We start from the raw sequence: 26,995 nt of genomic DNA, 5'->3' as shown, positions 1-26,995 counted from the left end.
GCCCCCAGCCCCAAGACTAAAGGAGGGAACATTCTCCTGATGTCCTGCCAGGCTCCGACTCATGGTATTGTGGGATCTGCAGGTGGCCTCGCTTAGGAGGAACTCTGGGCTGGGGCTGCTGGAGGCAGAGACTGCAGCATGCCGCTGCTTCCACTGGGGCTTAGCAGGTGTTCCGTGCCCTTCATGAGGATGTGTCTTTTAATTTTCCTTCTCACTCAACGATGCTCTCAGGGCCTCCTGGGTTGCCAAGACACTGCTTTTCACTGCACTGGACATTTGTGTTCCTGCAGTTGATATCCTCTTCCTTTGTGGCTCTTATTTTCTGCCATCATTTCAGACTGTGGCATCATGCCCCTGCTTCTGGGTGAAAGTATGTCAAGAGAAGGGGAAGGAAGACTTCTACCATGCAGAGGGTGATCTTACTTCCTGTTCCGCGGTTGTAACGTAGGGGACGACCTCAGGTTGTCAGAGGAGACAGGATAAGCAGGAGTTGGATTATAAGTGCAATCAGATCAGATGGAGAGGTGGCATTAAAGTGAGTGGACTTTCTTTTCCTGTGTCCTTGAGTAGGAGAAATGTTTTAGTTACTTGCTGCATCATGGATGTGGTAGCCAGGGCTGTTTAGTTACCTGAGAAGTGGGGCTAATTGTATCTTGAACAATGAATCACTTTCCTGGCATAATTTTCTCTCTGCGCCCAATCATTACCATATAAAAGTTGTCAGTGCTGGCCCTCAGGAGTGGGATTTGAAGAGGGGGAGTTGATAGGTAGCTGGCAGGAACTGGGGCTGAGTGGGAGCAGAGCTGATCATAGGGAGGTGGGGTGAGCAGGCATTTTCTCAAAAGGTGTAGTGGACCTAGTTCTAGTTTCTATCCAGGTGTCTGGGATAATCATGTGGATACTATTAACCCCAACAGTCAAAACATTATTAAACACTTCAGTGCCAGACAGGTACATTTATATTACTACGTTTACATGTGTAGTCTCATTTAATATTTACAGCCCTCCTGTGAGGTAAATGCTATTTTCATTAGCTTTTTATAATTGGGGAATGTGCAGCACAAAGCACACAGGCAGTTTGTCCAAGGTCACATAACTTGGGGCTGTGTGACCCCAGACCCTCAGTCATAACCACTACTCGATCCAGAGGAAGTAGATTGGGGTGGAATGGGGCAGGGTTTAGAAGTGCAGAGTAAACATTTGGAGAGTGTTAGGTATTAAAAAGGATGATTTTAGTAATTGTGTTGGAAAATAGAGTGAAATGAGAATTTTTAAAAAAGCCTGGCCATTGTTAATGGAGCTTAGAAAAGCCCCAGCCTCTTTTTGGAGCTGGTGGAGGTCACACTCCCTTGGCTCCTTATTAAGCGATTTCCTCTAAGCTTCAGATAGACCTTCCTAGAATCTGCTTGGGGTATTGGGTTGGTAGTCAGCAGACCACTTTCCACGTTCCTTCTTTGCCTGCTGTTTCTCTGTTAAGCTCTACTAATGGGGGCACCGGGGGAATTCTGGAAGACTGCAGGAGGGAGAAGGGACACACTTCATCCTGTTACTGTTCTTGTCAGCTTAGCTTCGGAAAGGGTCTTTCCCTCTGCCAGCAGTAGTTGGTTTCCTTCTACCTCTTGGAGCCAGCCTCCTGGCACCCCCTGAGATGCCATGCCAGTCCCATGTGGACCTTCAGAAAGGGCTCCCCTTCAGAGATCAGGGTCCCAGCCCTGCGGGTTTCCTCCTACATGTGTGGATTCTGATAACCCCCCCCTCCTCCCTTTGTTTCCTACAGCCCTACCCCAGGAGTGGTAGCTGCTTCCTGCTGCTTCCTGAGTAACTCTATGTTACTCAGTCTTTTCCATTCTCTAGCACCTGTTGAATGAGATCTTCGTATTAAATAATATCTGTTGTGTTACATAGTATTGCTTCCATTTTCCTAATAGCCCCTGACTGATTAATTTCCCCAAACCCTAGAATCCTGGCAGAGGTGTGGCGAGAGAAGCTGATACCCAGGAGGGGACCCATGGTTCTCAAATCCAAGGATGTGGGTGAATTGCTAGAGAAGCTAATTAAATATGCAGATTTCAGGCTTCCAGTTGCAATAATTGCGATTCAATAGGTTGGATATAGGGTTAAGAATCTGCTTTTTGAACAGACATCTTAGGTGTGGTTGATGTAGTTATCCTCTTCCTGAGGCTTCGAAAAAATCTGCCCAAATCCAGGGCCTTCCCATGGGGTTACCTCTTGGCTCTGGAGTTGTTTTACTGGGGCTTAGACACCAAGTTTAATTTTTTTTTTTTTTAATAGGGCATGGGCTGTGGATATGCTAATAACCTTTGATCGAAGGCCACCAAGGTTGTATGTTGCCCCTGGAGGCTGAAAATCCAACCCTTGTTTAGCCCACAAGCTCTGATGCAATTAGCTGGGAGAAAAGAGCTTTTCCCCCTAACTGAGTATAGTCAGCATTTCAGGCCCTGCACCCCGTTGTGTTCAGTCAGAGGGATTCCTTTTTCTTATTTATGCAAAGCCAATATGCCTATAGCTGCAGAGAGGGAATGGAGTGGTACTGACCTGGAAGTAGGGACTGGCTCTTCTTTTTGCATTTAGAGCCCTTCCCATTTACAGGTGGCTTGAGGTTGGAGCAGTAAGGAATCAGAAGCCACCACCACACCATACATATTCAAACCAGGACACTTGTGCCTTTTGGCCTTGCCAGTGGGTGTATCTATTTATCTGCGTGAATAGCAATAGACATTTCTTTGTGGAATGTTGGCTTCCATTTTGTTGATTTAATCAGTAAAACAAGTGGGTTTTGCTGGGAGGAGTTGGATTATCCCCTCCAAGCAGAACAGGAAGTTTTTCAGTATTGCCAGATCATTGGACTTTGAGTTTGCAGGGGGCAAGGACTTCAAAGTGACCTTTTACTGAATATAAAAGTCAGATTTTCTCTGTAGGAATGTGTCCTGCCTACAGTCTAGTGCCTGATGCAGTGTTCCCTGACATGGATTTTGAGGGCTGTTGTGGGCTCCTGTCTGTTTTTCATGTTGTTGTTCAGTGTTTTATATCATCTCTGTATGCTCACATAGAATTATTGAAGGCCCTAGTTTATAGTAGCCTGCCATGTTTTGTGTGGCTTCTACATGCTGAACAGGGGCCAGTGGATTCAGTTTTTAAAAATTGAAATTCAGATAGAACAGTCCTCTTCAGAATGAGCTCTCTTATGAGACCTGACTTTAGAATTGAACTGGATGTTCTGCAAATCAGAAATACCTGAAGACAGAGAGCCTCCTTAGGCTTGTGCCTTGAGGTTAACTGCCACATCCCCCCCAGTGACCTGCTTAAAAACACACGCATGGTAAGCAGTCCAGAGATGACGCATCCAGTAAAAGTGCTCTTCCCCTTGCTTTAGGTTATATAGCCTACCAGTGCCTACTCTCCTCTGTGTAGACCCAGCTTGGAGCACAGCTTCACCTCCCTTGTCTGCAGGTGTCCTCCCCAGTGATCGGCTGATGTACATTCCATTCACTGAGCCAACACTCATGGAGGCCTCCTGTGTTCCAGGCAGTGGTCTAGGTGGAAGGGCTGATTCTAGGAATAATAAGGCTGGAGGAGACTGCTCCACAAGCATGGAAGTGCTAGGATGAGGTATGTAGAGAGTCCCTGTCTGGGAACTGTGAGGAAGTGACTAATTCTCCTTGGGGTTGTTCAAGAAGGTAACATCTCAAGTGATTAATTCAGAGCTTGGGCGGGCTCTTCTCCCTATACTCCCCATCAAAATGAAGTAATCTTAAAAGGTAAACAGCTTCAGTGGCAGAAAGGTTATGTGTTTTACTCCAGGTTGCATGTTTGTCAGTGTCAGTATTAGGATGAAAATCCTACAGTAGAGTTTTAGCTTTGAGGGGCTGAACCTCTGAGTAAGTGCTCTTGAGACTAATGTTGAGTGTGTGTGTGTGTGTGTGTGTTTTTAAACCGGCAAGCAATCATACTCCCAGAGTGATTTTTAAAAAATCTACTGTGTTTCATTAAGAAAACAAAAATGCCTAGGAGTGAATTCCAGTATTAATCACGTTGAATTAGATGGAAATTAGTCTGTTCTTTTTTAGCTCCTTATCTCACACATACGACTCATCTGGTGGCTGGCTTGAATTTACCTAGACTCCCTAATAATAATTTTCATTATTATTGAAAATTATTAAAATTAGTAAATTATTGAATTTCTTTATATTAGCTATCCCAATCCATATACTTTCTGCATGTTCAGTAATTGTACTCACTATAGAGTTTTTTTGTTTTTTGTTTTTTTTTTAGTTGTTACTTGAGATGTAACTTGTGGTCCAAGGTGAGTTTATTTACATTTCTTCTGGTTTGATTCCTCTATCTCTCTTAAAATCAGAACTGCGGACTACTTTTTATTTTTCTGTGGTATTATCAGATGGTTCTTGATAAATTGCAAGGGCTGCTTTTCTTCAGTGAGGTCTGTGATCTCGAAATGTTTTAACAGGCTTTCCCAGGTAAGGTACTTTATCCAGGTCGGTGGTGAAATGTAAGTACATTTCACTGAGTAGCCATTAATCCACCTAATCCTACTCTTTGCTTTTTATGTTTTATTTTATTTTTGGTAAGCTCTAAATCTTTTCTTTTTTTTTTTTTTTTGAGACAGAGTCTCGCTCTGTCGCCCAGGCTGGAGTGCAGTGGCCGGATCTCAGCTCACTGCAAGCTCCGCCTCCCGGGTTTACGCCATTCTCCTGCCTCAGCCTCCCGAGTAGCTGGGACTACAGGCGCCCGCCACCTCGCCCGGCTAGTTTTTTTTTTGTATTTTTTAGTAGAGACGGGGTTTCACCATGTTAGCCAGGATGGTCTCGATCTCCTGACCTCGTGATCCGCCCGTCTCGGCCTCCCAAAGTGCTGGGATTACAGGCTTGAGCCACCGCGCCCGGCCTGCTCTAAATCTTTTCCAGCAACCCTGGAAGGAGGTTCTACTAACTTGTTCTTTTGATGGAGGCAGAAGGACAAAACTAGTCAGCGTGGTGGTGACACAAACCAGGTCATTTAGGAGGGTCACCAGTTTGTAGCTGCCTTGAGAAACATAGTCGTGCTGCGCTGGGCTCAGTGGAGGCGAGCGGTTTGTGCACTGTTATCCAGACAGGCCAGCAGGAGTGTCTGTTTTATAAATTAATGTGTAGGGCAAGTTGCGTGTATCTCACCATGACTGTTGTTTGTCTTTGACTTGAGATTGCACTGTGCACATGTTCCTGCCACATAGAATGCACCAGATGACAGAAGAGTCGCTGCGATAAGGTTTTCTTTCTGTGTGAAATAGTAAGACGAGGAGGATGGCGACATGTAGTAGATCAGTTTGAGTCAGTGTCCCGAGTACATGCTCATACTATGTTGAACCGTATGACGTGACCATTTTTGATCTAGAAAAATGGCAGTTTCACACGTGCAATCTAATAATTTAAAATTGGGACCATCAGGTAAGGAAGGGTGTACCTTTGAAGGCGAATAGCAGTAACACACCCAGGCAAAATAACAGCCTGTGGTGAACTTTTATTAGACTCACAATGCTTTTATATTAAAAAAATTAATCATCAACCTTATTATATTAGGAGATGTTATGCAGAATTCTGGATTTTCAGCCTTTCTGGAAAATTCTGACTGTCTTGCTGTGCTAGGTCAGCGATCTCAGATGGTGACAGTTAACTGAGGCAGAGTGGCAGGTTGTGCCCCTGTAGAGCTCACGAGTGTCCATTCGTTCAAGTCCTCCCCTGGCCAGCTTCTGGTCCTCATGTGACTGACTGACCTGTGGGCTTTGAGGTTGGACACATGATATAAATAGAGCTCAAAGAGTAAGCTGGGAAAAGGCAGGATTAGAATAAATCAGCTGAACCAAAGCCATTTGTTTTGTTTACTATCCATCACCAGCTAGCACCTCTAAAAAGAAAGCCTGAGCTTTCTTAGGCTTGACTCTGTTCACTGGTAAAGGACAGCTAAGTGTAATTAAGGAGTCCTTGCACGTCCTAAGAGATGGTCAAACTCTTATTAAAGTTTGGACTTTGTGTTTCTCATTTAAGTATAATATGGTGATTAGAACTTTCTTCCAGGGACCGTAACTAATGTTAGAGGCTAATGTGATGCCTTGAAAAAAATCTTGCCATTTATGGGAAGGGGTTACTGGACAATTGACACCTTAACTTTAACATAAAGAAAAGTTCTTATGGACTAATTTGTTTTTTAAAGTACTAGATGTTTATTGCTACATTGTTCATATGGAGATGAAATCTAGAAAGAGAGGGGATACTCATCAACAGAAGGAGGGCTGAATAAATTATGGTACATTAATACTATGAAATATTATGTGGTGTTAAAATGACAGATTGACAGGACACTAACTGACCTGGAGGGATTTCCCTAAGGAGCAACGCTAGCTCAGATTTAATTAGTGCTTACTATGTGCTAGGCACAGTTTCAAAGGCTTTTTGTGTGTTAACTCATTTAATCCTCACAACCACTCTATGAGTGAGGTAGCATTATGGCCAACTTACCAATGAGGAAACTGAGGCATGAAGAAGTTAGGCAAGTCATCCAAGCATAAGCAGTTAGTATGTGGCAGGGCTAGGATGTGAACCCATGCAACTGGATTGACACAGATATTTTAAAGTAACTTTTTCTTTTTTTTTAAAGTAACTTTAAAAATCAACTGATTTTTATTAGACTCACAATGCTTTTATATTAAAAAAATTAATCATCAACCTTATTATAGAATCAACTGATTCTCCCGCCTCAGCCTTCTGAGTAGCTGGGATTACAGGTGTGCACCACCATGCCCAGCTGATTGTATTTTTAGTAGAGACGGGGTTTCACCATGCTGGTCAGGCTGGTCTCAAACTCCTGACCTTGTGATCCGCCCGCCTCAGCCTCCCAAAGTGCTGGGATTACAGGCGTGAGCCACTGTGCCTGGCCTTAAAATAACTTTTTAAGGTTAGATATCAATGTGCATTATACATGACAATCTTTGCTATGGAATATTAATTCACAGCTGTTTCTGAATTGTATTATCTCCTATATTTTAAACTCATACTCATTGTGCTGTATCAGATTTTATAAATCATTTAGTTCTTTGGTTTCCAAATTTAGCTCTCCTGTCGTCTCTTTTAAGCCAATTGAATCTTCCTGGTGCTAAGCACAATGAAACTCAGTTCTGACCCTGAGCCACTTTGCCCTCTTTTCCCTTGGGTGCCATATAAACAGTAGATATAGTTTACCTCCTTCATGTCACAGATGGAGAAATGAGTCCCAGAGAGAGAGCCTAACATCAATTGAGTTGATGTTTTCAGGGATGTAAAACATGTTATGAGCCTTAGAGGTGTATTTTATTATGCCTATTAAGGAAGCTGATGTCTAGATACAGCAGTTAGGTCTAAAGTCACAAAGGGAATCAATACCATGCTTGGATAGAATCCCTGTCTAACCTTCTTTTCAAGGCTCCTGCTAACCTAAGATGCGAACTACAATGAGCTTCCAGAGGCCTTTCAGTTGAATCTTGCCATTTGCTGTTGACTTCATTAGGAAGTTTCTAAGAACTTCTAATTAGTATGGCATTTTCTGCCATAGATGTTAGTGGAAGAATGACTTTGAACAGACATTTCAAGGCTTTTGTATTAGTCTGCTTGGGCTGTTGTAACAAAATACCATACACTGAGTGGCTTAAACAACAGAAACGTATTTCTCACGGTTCTGGAGGCTAGGAAGTCCAGATCAATGTGCTGACCAATCCAGTTTCTGGTGGGCTGTCGTGCTGGCTTGTAAACAGTCACCTTCTCACTGTGTCCTCATATGGCAGAGAGGGAAAGTAAGCTCTCTGTTGTCTCTTCTTATAAGGATACTAATCCTATTGGACCAGGGCTGTGTCCTGATGACCTCATTTAACCTTTAATTACCTCCATAAAGGTGGTAATTATCTGTAGCTGTATCTCTAAATATAGTCACATTGGGGATTAGGGCTTCAACATAGACATTTTAGGGGAACACACATTCAGTCCACAACAGCATTTCAGTCATCCCTGTTAACCTCTGCAGAGGAAGTGATCCTATAGAAGGATTTATTCCATTTGAAACAGGAATGGTCACCTTTGGCACTTTATTATCCAGTGAACTGCCTGCTACATAGTAGGGATTTAATTGCTGTTTGTTGATGAATTAATATAAGCAAATATCTTTTTGCTGCTTTTTTTTGTGCCTAAAGTTTTCTTGGAACTGTTAAGCACATTCTTTCACATTTTGATCAGGTAGTGATGTTTCAAGAAGGTTTTGCCTTGGTGGACTATAGGAACGTTGTGTCATGTGTTGGAGGTACCACTAAATTAAGCATAAAGGAATAGGTGCCATGTAACGGAGAGGGCAAGGAGAAGAAGTCACAGGAAACCTGGGTTAAGGAGAGTTGCTGTTTTAACAGGAAATTTAGGTTTGAGCTTTCTGACAGGACAAAAAAGGAAAATATGATGTGACATATTTATTATTATCTGTTAAGTTACTTGGAAGGAAGACATTTTTACCCTAGCACTAAATGCAAAGAGGAAGTTATTGTGTGAGTCATAGGAGCAGGGACTTTGAACATACTGTTGAGACTGCATTTGACAATAGTAGTGATTTTTGCAAAAGAAACAGTGAAGTTTTTCATGTTAATTTCATATAGACCTTAGTGAAATGCAGAGATATAATACTAAATTATATTTCCATGAAATATTTTTTTGGATAGCTGAAAATATAAAACGCAGGTATGCAGTGTTCTGGTTATTTACCTTAATACCAGCAGCAATATGGAGGGGAAAATGAGAAGAGGTGTCAACTAAAGGAAAAATCTGCGTCATGGTAGTGAACGTGAGGAATCTCTTACCTCTGATTGCCATTGACATAATCACTATCTAAAACTTCCAAGTCGCTGTTCTTAGTCGGTAATTACTTAGCAACAGTGAATTGAGACAGAGTGACTTAAAAGAGTGAACTGGGCCGGGTGCGGTGGCTCAAGCCTGTAATCCCAGCACTTTGGGAGGCCGAGACGGGCAGATCACGAGGTCAGGAGATCGAGACCATCCTGGCTAACATGGTGAAACCCCGTCTCTACTAAAAAATACAAAAAAACTAGCCGGGCGAGGTGGCGAGCGCCTGTAGTCCAAGCTACTCGGGAGGCTGAGGCAGGAGAATGGCGTGAACCCGGGGGACGGAGCTTGCAGTGAGCTGAGATCCGGCCACTGCACTCCAGCCTGGGCGACAGAGCAAGACTCCGTCTCAAAAAAAAAAAAAAAAAAAAAAAAGAGTGAACTGAAAAAATTTAAAGCCGCGCTCACTTAGCTTGTGCATATGTGCATACAGACCGTAATCCTATAGAATGATTTATTGTACTTGAAATAGGAGTCAGGAATAAAATGAGAAATTCCTAAAATGTTAAGAACTCTTATTCCCAAAGTGGTACATGATACTTCACTGAAAATATGCTACTAATGTTAATGAGTTGTGTCAATATCATATATTGTTCAAAATAAATACAAGGTGCTGTTCAACATATTCATTGCTCCTGTTTTATTTCATGGTGCTAACCCTTGTCCAATTCCTGTATATACAAGCCCCACATTTTTTAGCCTCCTCTTGAGCTAATCAGCAAAGTGCATAAAAACCCTTAAAGCAAGAGCCTTGGTATTATTTCTAAATGTCCTTTAGAATTATGCAGTTAGGTCACCTCCTTTCCTTTCAAAGCACGGATTTACTCTAACCCTGGGAATCCTCATCTAGTACTAACAAACTTCAAACTTTTGATCATCACTTACAGTAAAACATGTCATACTAAAGCTTGGGCATAAGTGAAACAAAAGTTTCATAAAGCAGTTTTTACCCCTAGTACATTCTGATGCTTCCTTTAAACAATGCTGGCCACCACCCAGTGAGTTGATTTCATCACAGAGGGAATCAATACCATGCTTGGATAGAATCCCTGTCTAACCTTCTTTTCAAGGCTCCTGCTAACCTAAGATGCGAACTACAATGAGCTACCAGAGGCCTTTCAGTTGAAACTTGCCATTTGCTGCTGACTTCATTAGGAAGTTTCTAAGAACTTCTAATTAGTATGGCATTTTCTGCCATAGGTGTTAGTGGAAGAATGACTTTGAACAGACATTTCAAGGCTTTTGTATTAGTCTGCTTGGGCTGTTGTAACAAAATACCATACACTGAGTGGCTTAAACAACAGAAACGTATTTCTCACGGTTCTGGAGGCTAGGAAGTCCAGATCAATGTGCTGACCAATCCAGTTTCTGGTGGGCTGTCGTGCTGGCTTGTAAACAGTCACCTTCTCACTGTGTCCTCATATGGCAGAGAGGGAAAGTAAGCTCTCTGTTGCCTCTTCTTGTAAGGATACTAATCCTATTGGACCAGGGCTGGATCCTCACTGGCAATTGGAAAAAACACCAACCTGGTGCACAGAATGGTAGATGAGGAGTAAGGATGCCTAGGGTCCTAATCCTGTGTTTTCCAGTTGCTGCAGGAAGCACATCCCTATCCTTCACAAGACCCTGTTTTCTCATTCATAAGGTGAGGGAGTTGGACTTGATGCTCTTTAAGGTGCCTTTCCACGTTTAACTTTGTTCTTGGTCTCTTCTACAGAAGGGAAATCTTTGGATTTAGAATAGAATCTCCCAAATGGTTTAATGAATGATTAAATCCATTCATGTTGTGACAGTGATCTCAGGTCACAAAGCTTCCTAATTATTCTGTCTAGAGATGAGCAGTAGCCAGTTGTTCCTTAGTCAGCTGTGGTTGTAAAGCAGTAATAATTCTGTGGTTGTAAAGCTCTAATAAAATATTTTTCTCACCACCTACCCCTCCCTGTTTTTAGAATTCTTACTTTTTGTTCCTTGGAGGTTAGGAGACTTCCACTGTCAAGCACTTAACTGACTATGAGAGGTATCCCTGTATTACATATGCTTATTTTGTCCTTTCTGGGAATTAATTTATTCTTTCCTGTTTTTGAAACTCCTTGATTTGAGAAGGTTCTGGAATGTGGATTAAGGTTGGAGAAGTTGAGCTGGGGGGAGATTTATTGCAGGTAGAGCTGAGGATGGTTTCCCATCAGCAGCTAAAGATGTTTGTTGATTTCTCTGATGCGTACCAGGCCCAGTGCTAACCAGCTGCATAGCACTTTCTCTGCGACTCCCTTCAGTGATAGTGTCTTGTTCTGGAGACTGGAAAATATACTTTGCTATCAGCAGACTTTTTTTGGTGTTTGGCTCTGCCATCTGGACCATTCTGGATTGAACCCAGTGGGCTGTGATCTGCAGGGCCAGTGAAGCCAACCTAGTGGGACCTGGAGTAGCAGCCAATGGGGTAGCAGCTGATGGATGAGCAGTGAGATTAGGGAGAGGAACGCCCTTTCAAGCCACCTGTCCATAGCACTCTTTTCCCAGACTGAGCTCTAGCAAGTGAGGCTCATGCAGACCCTCCTCTAGGTTGTTTGTCTTCTGTAGAACCATATAGGATGGAAGAAAGCTTTTTCCTAGCAAGGCCAGAACAAGTGAGGAAGGGAAGGGTGTGCTCTGGCTTGTGAGAAGTAGAACAAAAGCACAGATCTCGGAGTCTGGCAGACATGATGCTGATCCTGGCTCAGGGACTTACTAGCTCTGTGTGACCTTGGGCAAATTTTCTGAGTCCTAGTTTTCTCACGTGTAAAATGAGGCTAGTAATAAAAATGTACAGGCTCATAAGGAGTGAAGTGCCTACTGTGCAGTGGGTGGTCAGTATGTGTGTGTGGATTTTCTTTCCCGGTGAACACAAATTGGGCTTCCCTGCAATGGTAGTCTTCAAGTTGGAGACCTGGGTTTGGAGGAGTAGGGTGATCTGCTGGGGTTGCCAAGTCAGGGTGCCAGAGCTGATGATGAGGCCACAGGGCAGAAGATAGGGCAGAGCTCCAGCCCTATAAACACCCATTTTGACCCTTCCTTGGGGTGGGAAAGCCCTGATTCGCACTAGAAATGTCATGCCTTTCTATCACATATATTAGGAAAGCTAATACTGATCTCTTGTTGCCAGATACTCCCCTGCTTTCCCTTTTATAATGCTATGTGATGAATCATTTGAGAAGTATTACCTGAAGAAAAACTTTAGGGAGAAAGATTGTCACCTCTGACCACGTTTGCACAATCCTGAGTGCAGGCTGTTTCTCTTGTTGGCTGTCTTGCAGTGGTAGAGGATTTATGTGATGAGAATGGCATTTTTGGTATTATTTGCAGAATTGAGATGCCTTAACCTGAAGACCTTTTTGCCCCTATGGAATATAAAACCAATTAGGAGCTCTTTGTGCTCTGCTGCAAATCATTACACATCTACATTTCGCTCTTAGAAAATATGGATAATGACATGACTGTCTCTTAGGAGTCTGAGTGCATTAGCTAATGATCATTAAACCTTAGAAATAGAAAATTTATATGAATGTCAGGAGCTTTTGTAATTACATATTTGCATCATTTTGCTTGGCATCTTTGGAAGTTGTGCTTTCAACATGAGAATACTAGGGTTGATTCTTGTTTTTCTCATTGTGAAGAAAGCTCTGAAGAAATAAGCTCAAAGAGTGTTCAGACAGATCAATTATCTCAGCTTCTCATGAAAGCCCTGAAGGAGCTCAGACTAGAGTGGTTTGGTTTGGGTTGAAGTGGAAGAAGAGCTTGAGATATTTTAAAGGCCCTCAAACTAGAAAATACCAGGAACTGAGGATGGAAATGGCTTTCATGCAAGGTTGTATGTAGATGCTCATGTCCCTTGTCCCCTGTGTCCTCAGACATACATTGGAAAATGCAGTTTTTTTTTTTTCCTCCTCCAGATAATTATTTTAGGATTTAAGAAACTCTTTTTAAAAAAAGATGTCAAATGGTAATGTTCTGAGTACTCTCAGTAGAAGAGTTTAAAAAAAATTGATCTTTAGGAAAATAGTTACAGATAGTAACCTCACAGTGTGCCATTTGATCGCTGATGTTGTTTTTATTTCATTGCAGGCAGTGGAGCTACTGCTGTGGTTCAAGCAGCCCTATGCAAACCCAGGCAAGAACGTGTAGCAATAAAACGGATCAACTTGGAAAAATGCCAGACCAGTATGGATGAACTATTAGTAAGTAACAGTGCAGGGAATACCTGCTGGTTGCTTTTTTTAACCTATGGGTATATGGAGATGGTTGGGAGAAAGGTGTTAATCTCCTATTTTGACATATGCATTTCTTGGAAAGCAGCCCCTACCACTTCCTGCTCCCCAGATTAATGAGACTGTACCTTATGATTGTGTCGTATAATGAACACCTTCCTTTGCTTTGAGAAACCGTATTTTGCTCAGTTCAAGTAATCCCAAGGTGAGAATGGCCTCAGCATTGGCACTCCACTTGCTGTATCAAGGGCACACACTGTGGCATAACCTAACATGTCAGGATTACCGACTGCAGTTTTTGGATGGTGAGCTTCTGGCCCTCCATCTAGAATGTGTGACACAAATGGAAGTTGCCCCCCAAACTATTTGTTGGTCATTTTAGTGTTCATAAATTATAGCATCACACAAATTTGAGTTATTTTTTAAAAATGCTCTGTAGCTTGCATTTGGCTAATGAGAGGAGTTTGTTTTTCTTAACATGGCAATTTGTACTTATTCTAAATGAGGACCTTATATAAATAATTGGAGCTTGTCAGTGTAGATATGACTATAGTAGCAGTGGTTGGTTGAAGGAACATTTGCTTTTGGCTTAGCTGACTCATTATTAAATGAACAGCTTGGCAAATGGTTATTAGTTGCCCGGCAAACTGTGAAGGGTTTGAGGGTTTAATCTCATAAATATCGTTGTTATTCTACCGGCCAATTTTCTTTTTTTCCCTTTTGGCCATTTATTTGAGGATAATAGAAAGCCGCAGTGGAGGAGTTAACTGATTGGTTATCCCCACACTAATCCCAGTACAAATATTAGTCCAGTAGCTCCATACAAGCTACAAAGTATAATGACAGTTGGCTGCAAATGAAGAAGCCTTTTGTTACAGTCTACATTGAGAATGGAATGTCATTAACAAGAGCTTTTTGTCTTTACTCAGAATATAGCTTTTATTTTAGGCTTAATTACAGTACACTATAGTATAAATTAAGTACAAGGATAAAGCTGTACTTTTCCAGATCTGTTTGGCCTTACATTTTAAATTAGGCTACACAATGCATAGATTTCGTTGGGTTTTATTGAAACAATGGATTGCCCGCTAAAACTCAGAAGAAAACCAGGGCTACCACAATTTAATGTTAATTTTTGAAATGTGCATACGTTTAAGGCTTTTACCCACCTTGAAATTTCAGCCGTGCTTTGCTCTTACTGAAATTCCTACTGCATGCTACTTGTCTGTTGCTTGCTATCCTAGTGACCAGTAATGTTGTACCTTTGTCACTCAACCAGTTTTCAAGGTCTCTTTCTCTGAGTTGGAAAAGGCATTTTATAAACTGTGGGGAGAGTTGGGTCCTGCTTCTGCCACTAAACTTGTTGTGGCTTTAGTAGAGTTACACAACAGCTCTGGGCGATTTAAAAAGAGTTGAATTGGAAGTTTTCTTCTAAGATCCCTTTAGGAATCCTGAAATTCTGTGACCATGCATAAGTGTACTTTAACATTTAAAAAAAAATTTTGGAGTACATATTTAACTGTATGTACTGTTTGGATGTATCACTCAAGAATTTGCCTATGATACTTATGTTTTTGTTTTTGTTTTTGTTTTGAGACGGAGTCTCACTCTGTTGCCCAGGCTGGAGCGTAGTGGTGTGGTTTCGGCCACGGCAACCTCCGCCTCCTGGGTTCAAGTGATTCTCCTGCCTTAGCCTCCTGAGTAGCTGGGATTACAGGCATGCACCACCATGCCTGGCTAATTTTTGTATTTTTAGTAGAGACAGGGTTTTGCCATGTTGGCCAGGCTGGTCTCGAACCCTTGGCCTCAGGTGAGCCATCCACCTCGGCCTCCCAAAGTGCTGGGATTACAGATGTGAGCTACCGTGCCCGGCTGATACTTGTGTTTGATTGTGGTGTTCTGTTAGAGGTCTCAGCCATTTTTTTGCCATTAGCAGAATATTGATAGAGAATATATGTAAGGCTTGTGTGTACTTGTGCCTGACAATTCTGGAGCCTGCCTTCTGGTTTGATGGGTTGATCTCTGGTCTCTACCAAGCCCTCAGCTGCCCATAGCCTTCATGTTTCCCTCTGCTGGCGTTTCTTCCATCGTCAGTGTCCAGTGATGGTAACTGTGTAAGCGTCTGGGTGGAGGTCAGCAGGGAGGCTGGTCGTTCCGATTTCTTTCCTTTGTTTCCCTGGAACCAGTAAGCATAGCAGTGTCATTTGGAGCTACGTGTAACTTAGGTAGAGCTGTCTATCTAAAGGACTGGTGCTTTTGTGGCTTTGTGCTTTGCTTCATTCGTCTGAGGTCTTAGGATTTATGAGTTTGCTTATTAGCAGTTAATTCATTTTCTCATTCTTATTTTCTTTCCTTAATGCCCATGTTGCAATAGAATATATTTGCATTGTTTATTTTTCATTTTATATTGAGTTATTGCTTTGATCTTTCCTACCCTTGAACCTTTGACCTTGTGGTGTGCTGATATATTTAGAGAGGGGGGAAATGGCTATGGTTCTTTAGGATGTACAACTCCCAGGTCCTTTTCAAACAAAAATAAATAAAATTTACAGAGTATAGGCTGCCTGATTTTGCCCAGCTTTTATGGCCCAGTTATTGACACATGAGATTGTGTGGAACAGAGTTGCTGTCATCTTTTCAATGTCTAATACTGCTGTTGCTTGCAGTTTTATTATTTCAGAGGACTCACATTGTGGCAGTGTTTGGACATCCGGTATCCTAATAATCCTTTAATTCCGTGAGTGTGTATTATACACAGGTCAGTGCACTGCATCATCTAACAGACTGGCCATGTGTTAACTGGAAACCATTGTTCTTAGAAGAAACAATGGCCACTGGGATCTTTTCTTGTGAGAGTGTTATGTCATAGAAGTCACAATTATCAACTATGTTTTGGCCATTGGGACATGTTTTTCTCTTGATGAAACTGTATCACCTCCTGACACCCACTCCCAGCTCAGCCCCCATCTACTACCTGTCCCCTTCCTGTCCCCACTCCCTTTGTCCCATAATAAAGTGGGATTTACACACATAGGTCAGAAGTGATGGCACACAACAGTTTTAGACCACTGGGCCCGAACTCTACTTCTTTATGTGATAGGGGCTGTCAGTTGAGTTTCCCGTAGGTCATGGAGCTGGATCCAGGGTTTGCTGAAGAAGGAGTCAAGCAGTCATCATTTCTGAAGGGAAGTGCTAATTATGGTGTCAGCTTCTCTGTGAATGAGGAGAGGAAGTGTTACACGAGATCATTGGTGCTAAATAATTGATGATTCAAATTTATACTGTTGAAATGAGTACTGTAATATTCTGTAAAGTTAGTTACAGATCAAATAGGCATTCATTTATTTATTTATTTGGTAAATATTTACTGAGTTTCTGTATTATGCTTGAGCCCATCAAAAGGATGACTTTTGGGTGTGTATATGAGAGTACAAGGCTTTATGCCCACTAAAAATTAATTTTAGTTTAACAGCAATTAGATTAGAACACTCCCAAATTAGCTGGGCATGGTAGCGGGTACCTATAGTCCCAGCTATTCGGGAGGCTGAGGGAGGAGAATGGTGTGAACCCAGGAGGCGGAGCTTTCAGTGAGCCGAGATCGCCCCACTGCACTTCAACCTGGGCGACAGAGCGAGACTCCGTCTCAAAAAAAAAAAAAAGAAGGAAGAACACTCCCAAATAAATGTTTTTCTTGGTATGATATTAATAGCAATCAATCTAATCCTTTTTTATGTATTCTTTTGAATTTTCATGTATGTTTTGGAGTTTGGCCTTTAACTGTATTCTGATCTCTGAAGGTATAATGATCTTAGTGTTTAGTTTTCCAGGAGCCAAGGATATGTTCTGGTTTGTTCTGTATTCCTTACTGTGCCAACATAGATGCTTTGATAATTTCTGAAATTTGTTAACCCCACATTTGTGGTTAACTCCAGGTTTGTCAAGCCCATGGTGGTGTAAATGACTGATTATAACTAGTTTAGGCTCTCTAGGAGATACTTACAGTTTTAGAGCAGAACTTGTTAACACCAGAATTATCAAACCCCATTAGATGCTAGGCACTGACTTAGGTGATGGGAAAACAGAGTGGATTCCTATTTTAGGGGGAGACCATAGACTAGTGAATGAGTCTTTTCATTTTTGTTTTGGGTTGGTGAGATTTTTGAACTAAGGGATGTCTTTCTGGACATTTTGTCTTTATTTGCCCAGAAATGGTTTAGTAGATGACCAGACAGTTTACTTTTCTCCAATATGTATTCCCTTGAGGGAGTTCCTGCTTTCCAATAGGAATTTAAGACTTGCTCAATGGGTCTGACCCATTGTCTTGCAGACTGGTATATTCTGTGTGAAGATGGCCTTGAGGTTTCTTGCAAAAGCTTGGTTCTCTGGTTTGTGGTCAACCTCTAAGGCTAGGGATGCTGTACTGGGCCACTCTTGACTTCCCTTAAAATCCATTACATGAGTGCTTTTTCTTGAAGTCATGTTTCTTTTCAGCCTCTTGTCACCCAGTGAAAAAATGAACTCTATAAATATAATAGTCCTTTCTTCTAGTGTGACAAAATGAACTCCATAAATATAATAGTCCTTTCTTCTATTTACCCTAACCCCACTTTTTGTGATGTTTAGGTTACTCTACCTTATCCAGAGATTGATGAACATTTTGGTTCATAACCTTATTTGACTTTTTGACTTTAAATAGATGCCTTTCAATTTTTTCCTATTGCCTCAAGTTCTCATATTTCTAGTCTGCCTTTGGTACCCAGTCACAGAAAATTCAGCCTCATTTGCTCATTCCTGCACATACATCAGTGCCATCAAAATTGACAGTTTAATTCTCAAGGGCAGGAGAGCCATAGGAGAAATGGCCCAGGGACCAGGCAAAGCATTTGTGTCATTAAAAAAATAAAAGGAGGCCGGGCACGGGTGGCTCATGCCTGTAATCCCAGCACTTTGGGAGGCTGAGGTGGGCGGATCACCTGAGGTTGGGAGTTCAAGACCAACCTGACCAACATGGAGAAACCCCGTCTCTACTAAAAATACAAAATTAGCCGGGATGGTGGCGCATGCCTGTAATCGCAGCTATTCGGGAGGCTGACACAGGAGAATTGCTTGAACCCAGGAGAGATCATGCCATTGCACTCCAGGCTGGGCAACAAAAGCGAAACTCTGTCTCAAAAAATAAATAAATAAAAAATAAAAGGAAAGAAATAGTTAAGTGATTACATTATGAAATTATGTAATGCTCATTAAAAATATGTGAACAAAGTCATTTCAAAAAAACACTGGCTATAGAAAAGTAATGAATGTTGATCCTTGTGATAGACGGAAAGGAACTCCCTGGGTCAGGGGACTTGCTTTCTTTACTTGACTCCCCTGCAGAACTGCTCATTTTGGAAAAATCAGTTTCACTACTGGTCCTTATTTGTGTGATGAGAAATTCTGGCAAAATTTTATTTTTATTACCCAAGTGCTATGAATCTGTTTATTTAAAAGTATGTTCTTTTAACAAAACCCCCTTTTCAATTCACTTAAAAATACTAATTACTAGCAAATCATGCATGATAATTCAGGATAGAGTTAAGTCACTTTAGCATTACGGTATGATAGCAGAAATCTATTGTAAATTCATAGATTTCAGTACACAGTGTATCATTTTTTCTTCTACAAACATAATGAAAGAGTTTCTCTGTCATTCAATAGTCTTCAACTGGCATCTGCTTTTTTCTTCCTGTATCATCTTTCTCTAGGGATTTTGGTCTAGCTCACTGACAATATTTATAGATAAAATCAAGAACTTTTTCCTCAGAACAAAGCCACCGCCCTCATTTTGCTTTCTGCTGTAGTGTTGTTTTATTGTTTCTCCTTTCTCTTCATCTAGTATTCACTCCCTCCCTCCCTCTCTCCCTCCTCCCCTCCCTGCCTCCCTCCCTCCCTCCTTCTCTCCCTCTCCTTAGAAAAATGAGTTAGCAATGATTTGTGGGTTATTGGAGAATGAAGCTCCAGATATCTTCATGGCTTGATGATCATTTGAGAAGAACTGTTATCCCTAACCATTATCTGATGCAGGCCGCTCTCATCCTTTTTAAATTAAAAGATTTAGTGACCTCTGAGCAGTTCCTCTAGTCAGAAGTTTTTTTTTCTCTTCCTTTTAATTGAGGTTTAAGCGGGGGAGGGGGTGACTCAAAACCTTGTTTGCAGTGTTTTAGCAAATTTATGAAATTATGATAATACTTTTGCAAATCTTGTTTATTCTAGAAAGAAGTGATTAAAAAAATTCCATCTTTTTAAGTTGACCCTGAAACAGTATAATTTTGTATGTGTGTGTTTTCTTTATTGCATCTACAAAAGTATGTTTCCATTCTTTTTGAAGTTAAGAATTTTCTAATTAATCATTTAACAATTCATATCCCAGCTCATTCTTCATCACATGTGGTAACAAATGGCATTTGGCTATTTGCTGTAGCGTTTTTTACATGAAGAATATAGCATTAATATGCAAGCCTCCTTCACTGAATATAGTATTGTCTTGAGCGCTTCAGGTTTCAGTCATTAAGTTTTCTTCTGTCACCTGTCTCTTGCCACTTAGTTTTGTAATTATTTTAATAGAATTTGCAGTACTATTTGGAGCATTTCAAGTCTTAGCCATTAAATTTTGTACTATTATCTGTCTATTGCAACTTAGTTTTGTAAATACTTTCATATAATTTGTTGTTTATGTTTATCCAAGTATAGTCCAAATGAGGGCAGGATTGGAAATAGAAAATTTTTGGATATTTTGAAAGCACAAAAACATTCTTAAGAAATTAGAGAATACATACTATACTCTATATGAAAACTAACATTTTTAGAGCACTAAAGTTATATTAGCTTAGGAACATGTATAATTTGGTTGGAGAAAATGTTTTATTTTTGGAACATCAAGTTTAAAAGTTATAATGTAGCTTATTCAGATACTAATTAAATATACTAGTTGAATTTACTTTTAAGTGTTTTCTACATTTGTTAGAAATAGCTCATTAAAATGTCTAACATTTCATGCTATTTTTTCAAAAAGTAAGCAAAAATTTACATTGCAAAAACACTTAGTTTTGGGGCTTACATGTTTTCAGTAACAGGGACCCAGCACATACTCATTTTCAGAGTAGGAGAAAATGGGGGAAACATGCCCAGATTGAATATAATTTTAGTTACATCTCGCTTTTTGAATATCTCACCTTTGCCATCCTCCTAGACTTCAGGAAAATGTTGCTTAGGTTGAGACAAATGCTTTAGTTCTTTCCTCTGTTATTGTCGTTCTTATTTTGGTTTGGTTATTTCCATAATTAATTAAGCTGTTGCTGAAGAAGGAGGGCTGTGGAATGCTCAGGGGGAAGGTTGAAGAGTATTAAAAGGAGTCTGTGCCGCTTTTGCAGGAGAGTTGTTCCCTGGCAGAACCCCAGATGGCACACAGTATCCAGGGTGCCACAGAGGATACCACAAAAAGAAGACACATTTGGCTATTTGCTGTAGAGTTTTTTACATTAAGAATATAGCATTAATATGCAAGCCTACTTCACTTCACACAAGCCCTACGTTGTCACTGTGTGGTGGTGAACCCAAATACAGCAGCAGTGGTAAAAGTTGGCCTCCAGGTTTCCAGCAGTACAATTTGACTGACAAGAAAAGTTCTTCCAATTTCTGTTTCTGTTTGTTTGTTTGTTTGTTTATTTATTTATTTATTTTTTAAGAGATAGAGTCTTGCTGTGTTGCCCAGGCTGCCCTCAAACTCCTGGGCTCAAGTGATCCTCGCACCTCAGCTTGTTGAGTTGCTGTGATTACAGGTGCATGCTGCCAGGCTGACCATCTATTTCTGTTTTTAATGACATCTTCAGCTTGAAGTTTTTCAGTATTCCCAGTCACAATTTCATGGTCAAAAAGCGACTGTTCATACCTGAGTCTGATTCTGATTCCACTGTGGCACCCTCAGCACTTTTAGAGCCCAAAAGACATCATTATTGTTTGTTGAATAACTTTTTTAGCTAACTGTAAAAGAAAAGGGCACCTTCCTATTGAGTTTTCATGTAGTATTTCAATATCACTATTGTATTTTTTGCTTTCTCCCCCTTGTTTCATTTGAAAAAATAACTATACGTGTGACTTCTACATTTCCAAGCAAATTCGTTTAGATTTTTAAGACAGTTTTTGCAGAGCACCCAATTTCATGATACTATAATGAAGCAAGTAGGCCTTGGGATATTCATTCTGTTCTGTAAGCAAGTAGATGTTTGCCCATCGGGATTGCTCTGCTACTTCTGAGAGATTTTCCAGATCTCCAATTGCTCTGACACTTCACACTTCTATAACTGCTCCTCCCTAGTTTTAAAAACTTCTCTACAAACACCAATTAAGGCTATCACAAAATTTATGCTTCCCTTTTCCTGATTTCTTAAAAATGTTTCTCTTTCTTCAAAATTTGTAAACTGTTCCCATTTGTAAACTGCCTTCCATTGGACTATACTTGGTTAAACTCAGATACCAAATCACATGAAAATAATTGTAAAGTTAAGTGGCAAAGGATATTCATTGCTTGATTTGTAAGTGGTACAAGACAAAATGTTTGACTCTTCCTTGAATAGGTTTTTCTCTGCTGGTACTTTTCTTATAAAGGAGGCAACAGTTTGCTGTATAAATGATATGTCATTTTTTACAATTAAAAAAATTCATGACTGGGCACAGTGGCTCACGCCTGTAATCCCAGCACTTTGGGAGGCTGAGGCAGGTGAATCACCTGAGGTCAGGAGTTCAAGATCAGCCTGGCCAACATGGTGAAACCCCGTCTCTACTAAAAATGCAGAAATTAGGTGGTTCACACCTGTAATTCCAGCTACTTGGGAGGCTGAGGCAGGAGGATTGCTTGAACCCAGGAAGCAGAGGTTGCAGTGAGCCGAGATTGTGCCATTGCACTCTAGCCTGGGCAACGAGCAAAACTCTATCTCAAAATAAATAAATAAAAGAAATAAATAAATTCGCAATGACATATTCATGATTGAAAATGACAGTCCAGAAAAATACATTGCTCTTCTAAGAGCTTTGTTAATCCTGTTCTTCCATGTCTTGGTTGACATTTGAAATCATTGAAATTTGTTTTTGGTTAAACCTGCTACTTACAGTATTTGGTTATTTGTGAATATTGATTAGGTTACCTTTCATAATGCTGCTAAAAGAAGTGCATGCTGGAGAATGACTTTCTGAAAAGTGTTTTTATTTAACAAGATTATTCCTATACCATTTAAAGAATTCTTTAAATGTTTTGAGAGTATTGTATACATTTTACAGACGTATTTGGTCATCTCTTGCAATTGGAAGTAGATGTTTTATTTGATAGTATTTGTACATCATATATAGATTTCCTTTGTAGATTATGTTGCAGTGGGGAAATGTGCCTGGGAGCTAGATGTTTCTCTCACCATTTCATTGAAAGAAAAATACATTTCAGCACTTAACTTGCAAGTAGGGGTTCTAAGCTTTGGCTGCACATTAGAACCACCTGGGAGCTTCTGAAAACATTTCATTCCCAGGCTGTCTCCTAAACCAATTTACAGCAGCCTCCCTGGGGCCGGGACTCAGGCGTGGGTGTTTTTCAAAGCTCCCCAGGTGATTTCAATATGCAGCCAAGGTTGCGATCCATTGCTTTAGAATAAAGTTAGAAGTATCTCCTCAGATTTAACTGCAAACAATTTTGGAGCTTGAGTAGGTTTGATTTCTTAACTAAGTACTTGAGTAGGATATTTTGCCATCATTATCAGATAAAGAAGAATTTATTTAGGATTTACATAAGTTGTAAAATATGCAAATTTGGTTAAGTATAGTTTAATATTTTGAATTCAGAATTATTTAACTCTTCCCTTTCAGTAACAAAATCTCTTTCCTTTTAGTGCTTTATGAATCTTACGGTCTGAGGAACAAAAGAAATCAGGTTTTAACTTTTTCCTAATTCTTGTATCTTTAAACTTGTACTACTTCTCTTTGTTCTGAACCCTTTACATAAGTATCTGCTTAGATGCCTTATTCCAAAAGAGTTTGAGGCAGTTTACCAGGATACATGAAGTATGACAAGGTAGTATAAATTAAATACAAGGCGAATTAGGAAAACCATGGATTGGGACAATGTAGAGGTTAAAAATTCATTACCAAATGACCTATCCATGTATTACAGCAAACTCCTTGAGCCAGTGGGGCCAACAGATGTGTCATGTGACATTTCTATTGGAAAAAGTGAGGGCTGCTGCCATGGTCTGTCTCTGTGCCTTTGAGGCTTAGTAAGGAATTGGGGCATTTGAAATTAGGGGGATGCTCACACACAGAGAAGAAACTGAGACATTGAACAGATTGAATTAACTTTGAACATTTGTGTTACGTGCTAGGCATTCTGCAAGGAGTTTTATACATCTCATTTCCCCTGCCTCACAATAATCTCATGTAGATGGTAGTAATCTCCTTTTACAGAAAAGGAAACAGGCTCAAAGATGTTGGATAACCTGCCTAGGTAATCAAGCCAGTAAATGGCAAAGCCAAGCTTCCAAGCCAGCTGTGACATAGAGTGCAGCCCTTCTGTAGTAGATCCTGGGGGATCAGATCCTTGCTAATCACAGTTCCTGATTGGCCTCAGTACTATTTGTAGGAGGAGTTCTTTTTTTTTTTTTTTTTTTGGTGGGGAGATGAAAGGCCATATAGCAATATGAGAAAATCTCTTATTATATTTAGTTATGGCAGGGTACAGTGGCTCGCAGCTGTAATTTCAGCACCTTGGGAGACCAAGGACGAGGATTGCTTGAGCCGGGGAGCTTGAGACCAGCCTGGGCAACACAGTGAGACCCTGTCTCTACAAAAAATTTTTAAAAATTAGCTGGATGTGATAGCATGTGCCCATCACCTCTGCTACTCAGGAAGCTTGAGGTGTGAAGATTGCTGGAGCCAGGAAGGTCGAAGCTTCTGTGAGCTATGATTGCGCCATTGCACTCCAGCCTGGACAACAGAACGAGATTGTCTAAAAAAAAAAAAATTAAGTTTTTGTTTCCATTTTTTTTTTTAGTTCTGTTATTTTTTGGGGGAAGGGGAAGGTTTTTTTTCCTCCCGACACCTCATATTTGTAGGGTAGGATACTTTATATATTTTGTATTCCTCACCACACCTAGCATGTCGCACATAATGTCTGGTTTGGCAAATTTTGCAGGCTGGCATAGCAGCAGTGTGTGGGTGTCCTTCTTTGATATGTCTTTCTTGCACACAGCTCCCTGCAGAGGGGTACTGCTGTGGCTGCCACTTCAGTTCTAGCAGATGGATAGGGGATCTTCCATGCTACCCCATTTTAAGGTTGGTCTTCCCACTCTTGTGAAATTTCACTTGTGATGCATTTCGGATGGAGCTGCAGGAACAGCTCTGTCAGCCTCAGAGAAGATTAACTACTGTGCCATGGCTTGGTTTGGCGCTTGTGACATGTCTGAGTCTCATTTCCTAGTTTTTCAAGGGAGCCACTGTGTTCAATTCCTTGGCCATATTTTTGGCAAATGTTTTGCCTGGATTTCAGAGTTCTGTAATTTCTCCCAACTTTGACCTCGTGGGTTTTTTTGTTTGCTTGCGTTTCTTTTTTAAATCTCAATGCAGTTTTTACCCTTTTCTGGCCTTGTGAAATTCACACCACTTTAGTACAACAGTCTCCCTTATTTCCAGCTTTGCTTCTTACCCCTCTCCTCCAGTTAGACTCTCCTCCAATTAGACTCAGCCAGGCAGTGGTGTCGGCCAGACCCCCTGCTGGGCACTTTTGACACTGTGGGCTTCATTGCAGTCATCTGTGTCCCTCCTTTCATATCCCCCAACCTTCCTCTCTGCCTTCTTTCAAAGCTCAGTCTACCGCTTTGCCACTCAGAGTCTGGTTTCTGGGCCCACAGCATCAGCATCCCATGGAAGCCTGCTAGAAATGCAGATTCTCAGGCGGCACCACAGCCCTTCCGAATGGGAATCTGCATCTTAGCAAATTGCCGAGGTGATCTGCATGCCCATCCAAATTAGGGAAGCACCACTTTAACTCATGCTCCTCCTTTGGGTTGTGACCTAATTAAGAGACTAGGATGTTAGAACCCATTCATTCAGTCGAAAGAATCAGCTAAAACATTTTTATATTTTCACATTGTTCATCTTTAGTCTATAGTTTTGTCATTTTTAGGGATAGGGACAAACAGATATGTTTGGGGATAAATGTCTTTTCCTAACCACATGAATGAGTTTAGGGCATTAGGAAAAGCTTAGATAATTTAACTGATAGATTGTTACCAAGGGAGCATTCAAATAACACCCATGATTGTTTTGAAAAGAAGTGGAGGGGATAGTTTTGTGGAAAGATTTCTACTTTTCAGGCTTTTACTTTTTTCTACATGGAAATATTACTTATCCTGGGGATCAGTGATCGCACAGGTCATATCCCAGGACAGAGCGACAGGTGTTTCTCCCTAGGGCAAGTTTCTCGTGTCCTTAAGCATTGATGCTCGTGGAAAAGCTGCTATGCAGGACAATGGATGGTGCAGAAGTTGGGGACATGGACCCCCTAGCCAAGAAGTGAAGAGGGACGGCTCAGCTGCATGGAAGAAGAATGTGAGGTTGAGTGATCAAACTGATGCAAAGCCACTCTCGGGCCCCCTGCCCCTTCTTTTACCTTATATTGCTCCTGTGGTTGTGTTGGTATGGTGGTATCTGTGGCCCCTCATCCCCAACTCATTTAAATTCTGGAACCTTTTAATGTCCAGATGGTGTCTCTAAGACTCAGAGTTTTGAAGAAACATAATTTGCTAAGTTATATCTATAGGTTTTCTAAAGGAGTTACACACACACACACACACACACACACGCTCACTGCAAAGTCAGAGAACCTGATACTCTGGGTGGGAAGTGATACTGGTCATCTAAATGCAAAGGACTAAAAAGTGGTTTTTCTAGACTGACTCAACCTTGCCTTCAATGCAAAAGAATTTCCTTTTGTATGACCGTTAGTTGTTTTGTGCATTTTGATAAATGATTTAAAAGTTTGGAGTTACAGCACTAGAAAGGCATTCACTTACATTTAGAGCACAGCTGCATTTAAGAGACATTTCTTTGAACACTAGGCATCTGTTTAAACTGGACCCTACCTAATGCTGCAGACCTTCAATGTGGGCCATCCCCCCACTGAGCAGATGCTATTGACTTGAAATAGGAGTGGCTGGGGCAGTGTTCCATTTCTCCTTCAGAAGTGTCTTATGGCATCAGAACCTAATACCGGAAACAGATGGAAACTGGACCTCAGGTTTCAGATGTTATTCAAAGGATAAGAGTTGCTGAATTGAAAAGTGTCAGATCTAGAAAACCTGTAATCAGTCCAATGGATGAGGGGAATGATGAAGGAAAAACATGGTTATATACTGAAAAGAAAATAGAAAAATTAGTAGTTTCTACGGAGTTTATCTTTGGTTAAAAGCACTTCATTTTTATTATTTTTTTATTTTTTTGAGACAGAGTCTCACTTTGTCACTCAGGCTGGAGTCCAGTGGCACGATCTCAGCTCACTGCAACCTCCACTTCCCAGGTTTGAGTGATTCTCGTGCCTCAGCTTCCTCAGTCACTGGGACTACAGGCGCACACCACCACACTCAGCTAATTTTTTGTAGAGACAGTGTTTCCTCATGTTAGCCAGGCTGGTCTTGAACTCCTGACCTCAGGTGATCCGCCTGCCTCGACCTCCCAAAGTATTGGGATTACAGGTGTGAGCCACTGCTCCCAGTCAAAAACACTTTAAATAAACATACATATTAAGGAACGTATGTA

At 40.9% G+C, this 26,995-nt stretch overlaps 1 protein-coding gene across 1 annotated transcript in view; it reads left to right on the top strand.

Moving 5' to 3' along the window:
• STK39 (serine threonine kinase 39) overlaps window positions 1–26,995 on the top strand; it is a 300,851-nt gene that overhangs the window by 51,766 nt on the left and 222,090 nt on the right. Inside the window, exon 6 of the mRNA XM_011960610.1 lies at window positions 13,016–13,135. Coding sequence (XP_011816000.1) covers window positions 13,016–13,135 — 120 coding nt within the window. The remainder of the gene's footprint in view (window positions 1–13,015; window positions 13,136–26,995) is intronic.

Source organism: Colobus angolensis, unplaced genomic scaffold (assembly GCF_000951035.1).
Source record: "Colobus angolensis palliatus isolate OR3802 unplaced genomic scaffold, Cang.pa_1.0 Scaffold517, whole genome shotgun sequence".
Taxonomy (NCBI): domain Eukaryota; kingdom Metazoa; phylum Chordata; class Mammalia; order Primates; family Cercopithecidae; genus Colobus; species Colobus angolensis.
This window is presented reverse-complemented; position numbering and strand designations above follow the sequence as displayed.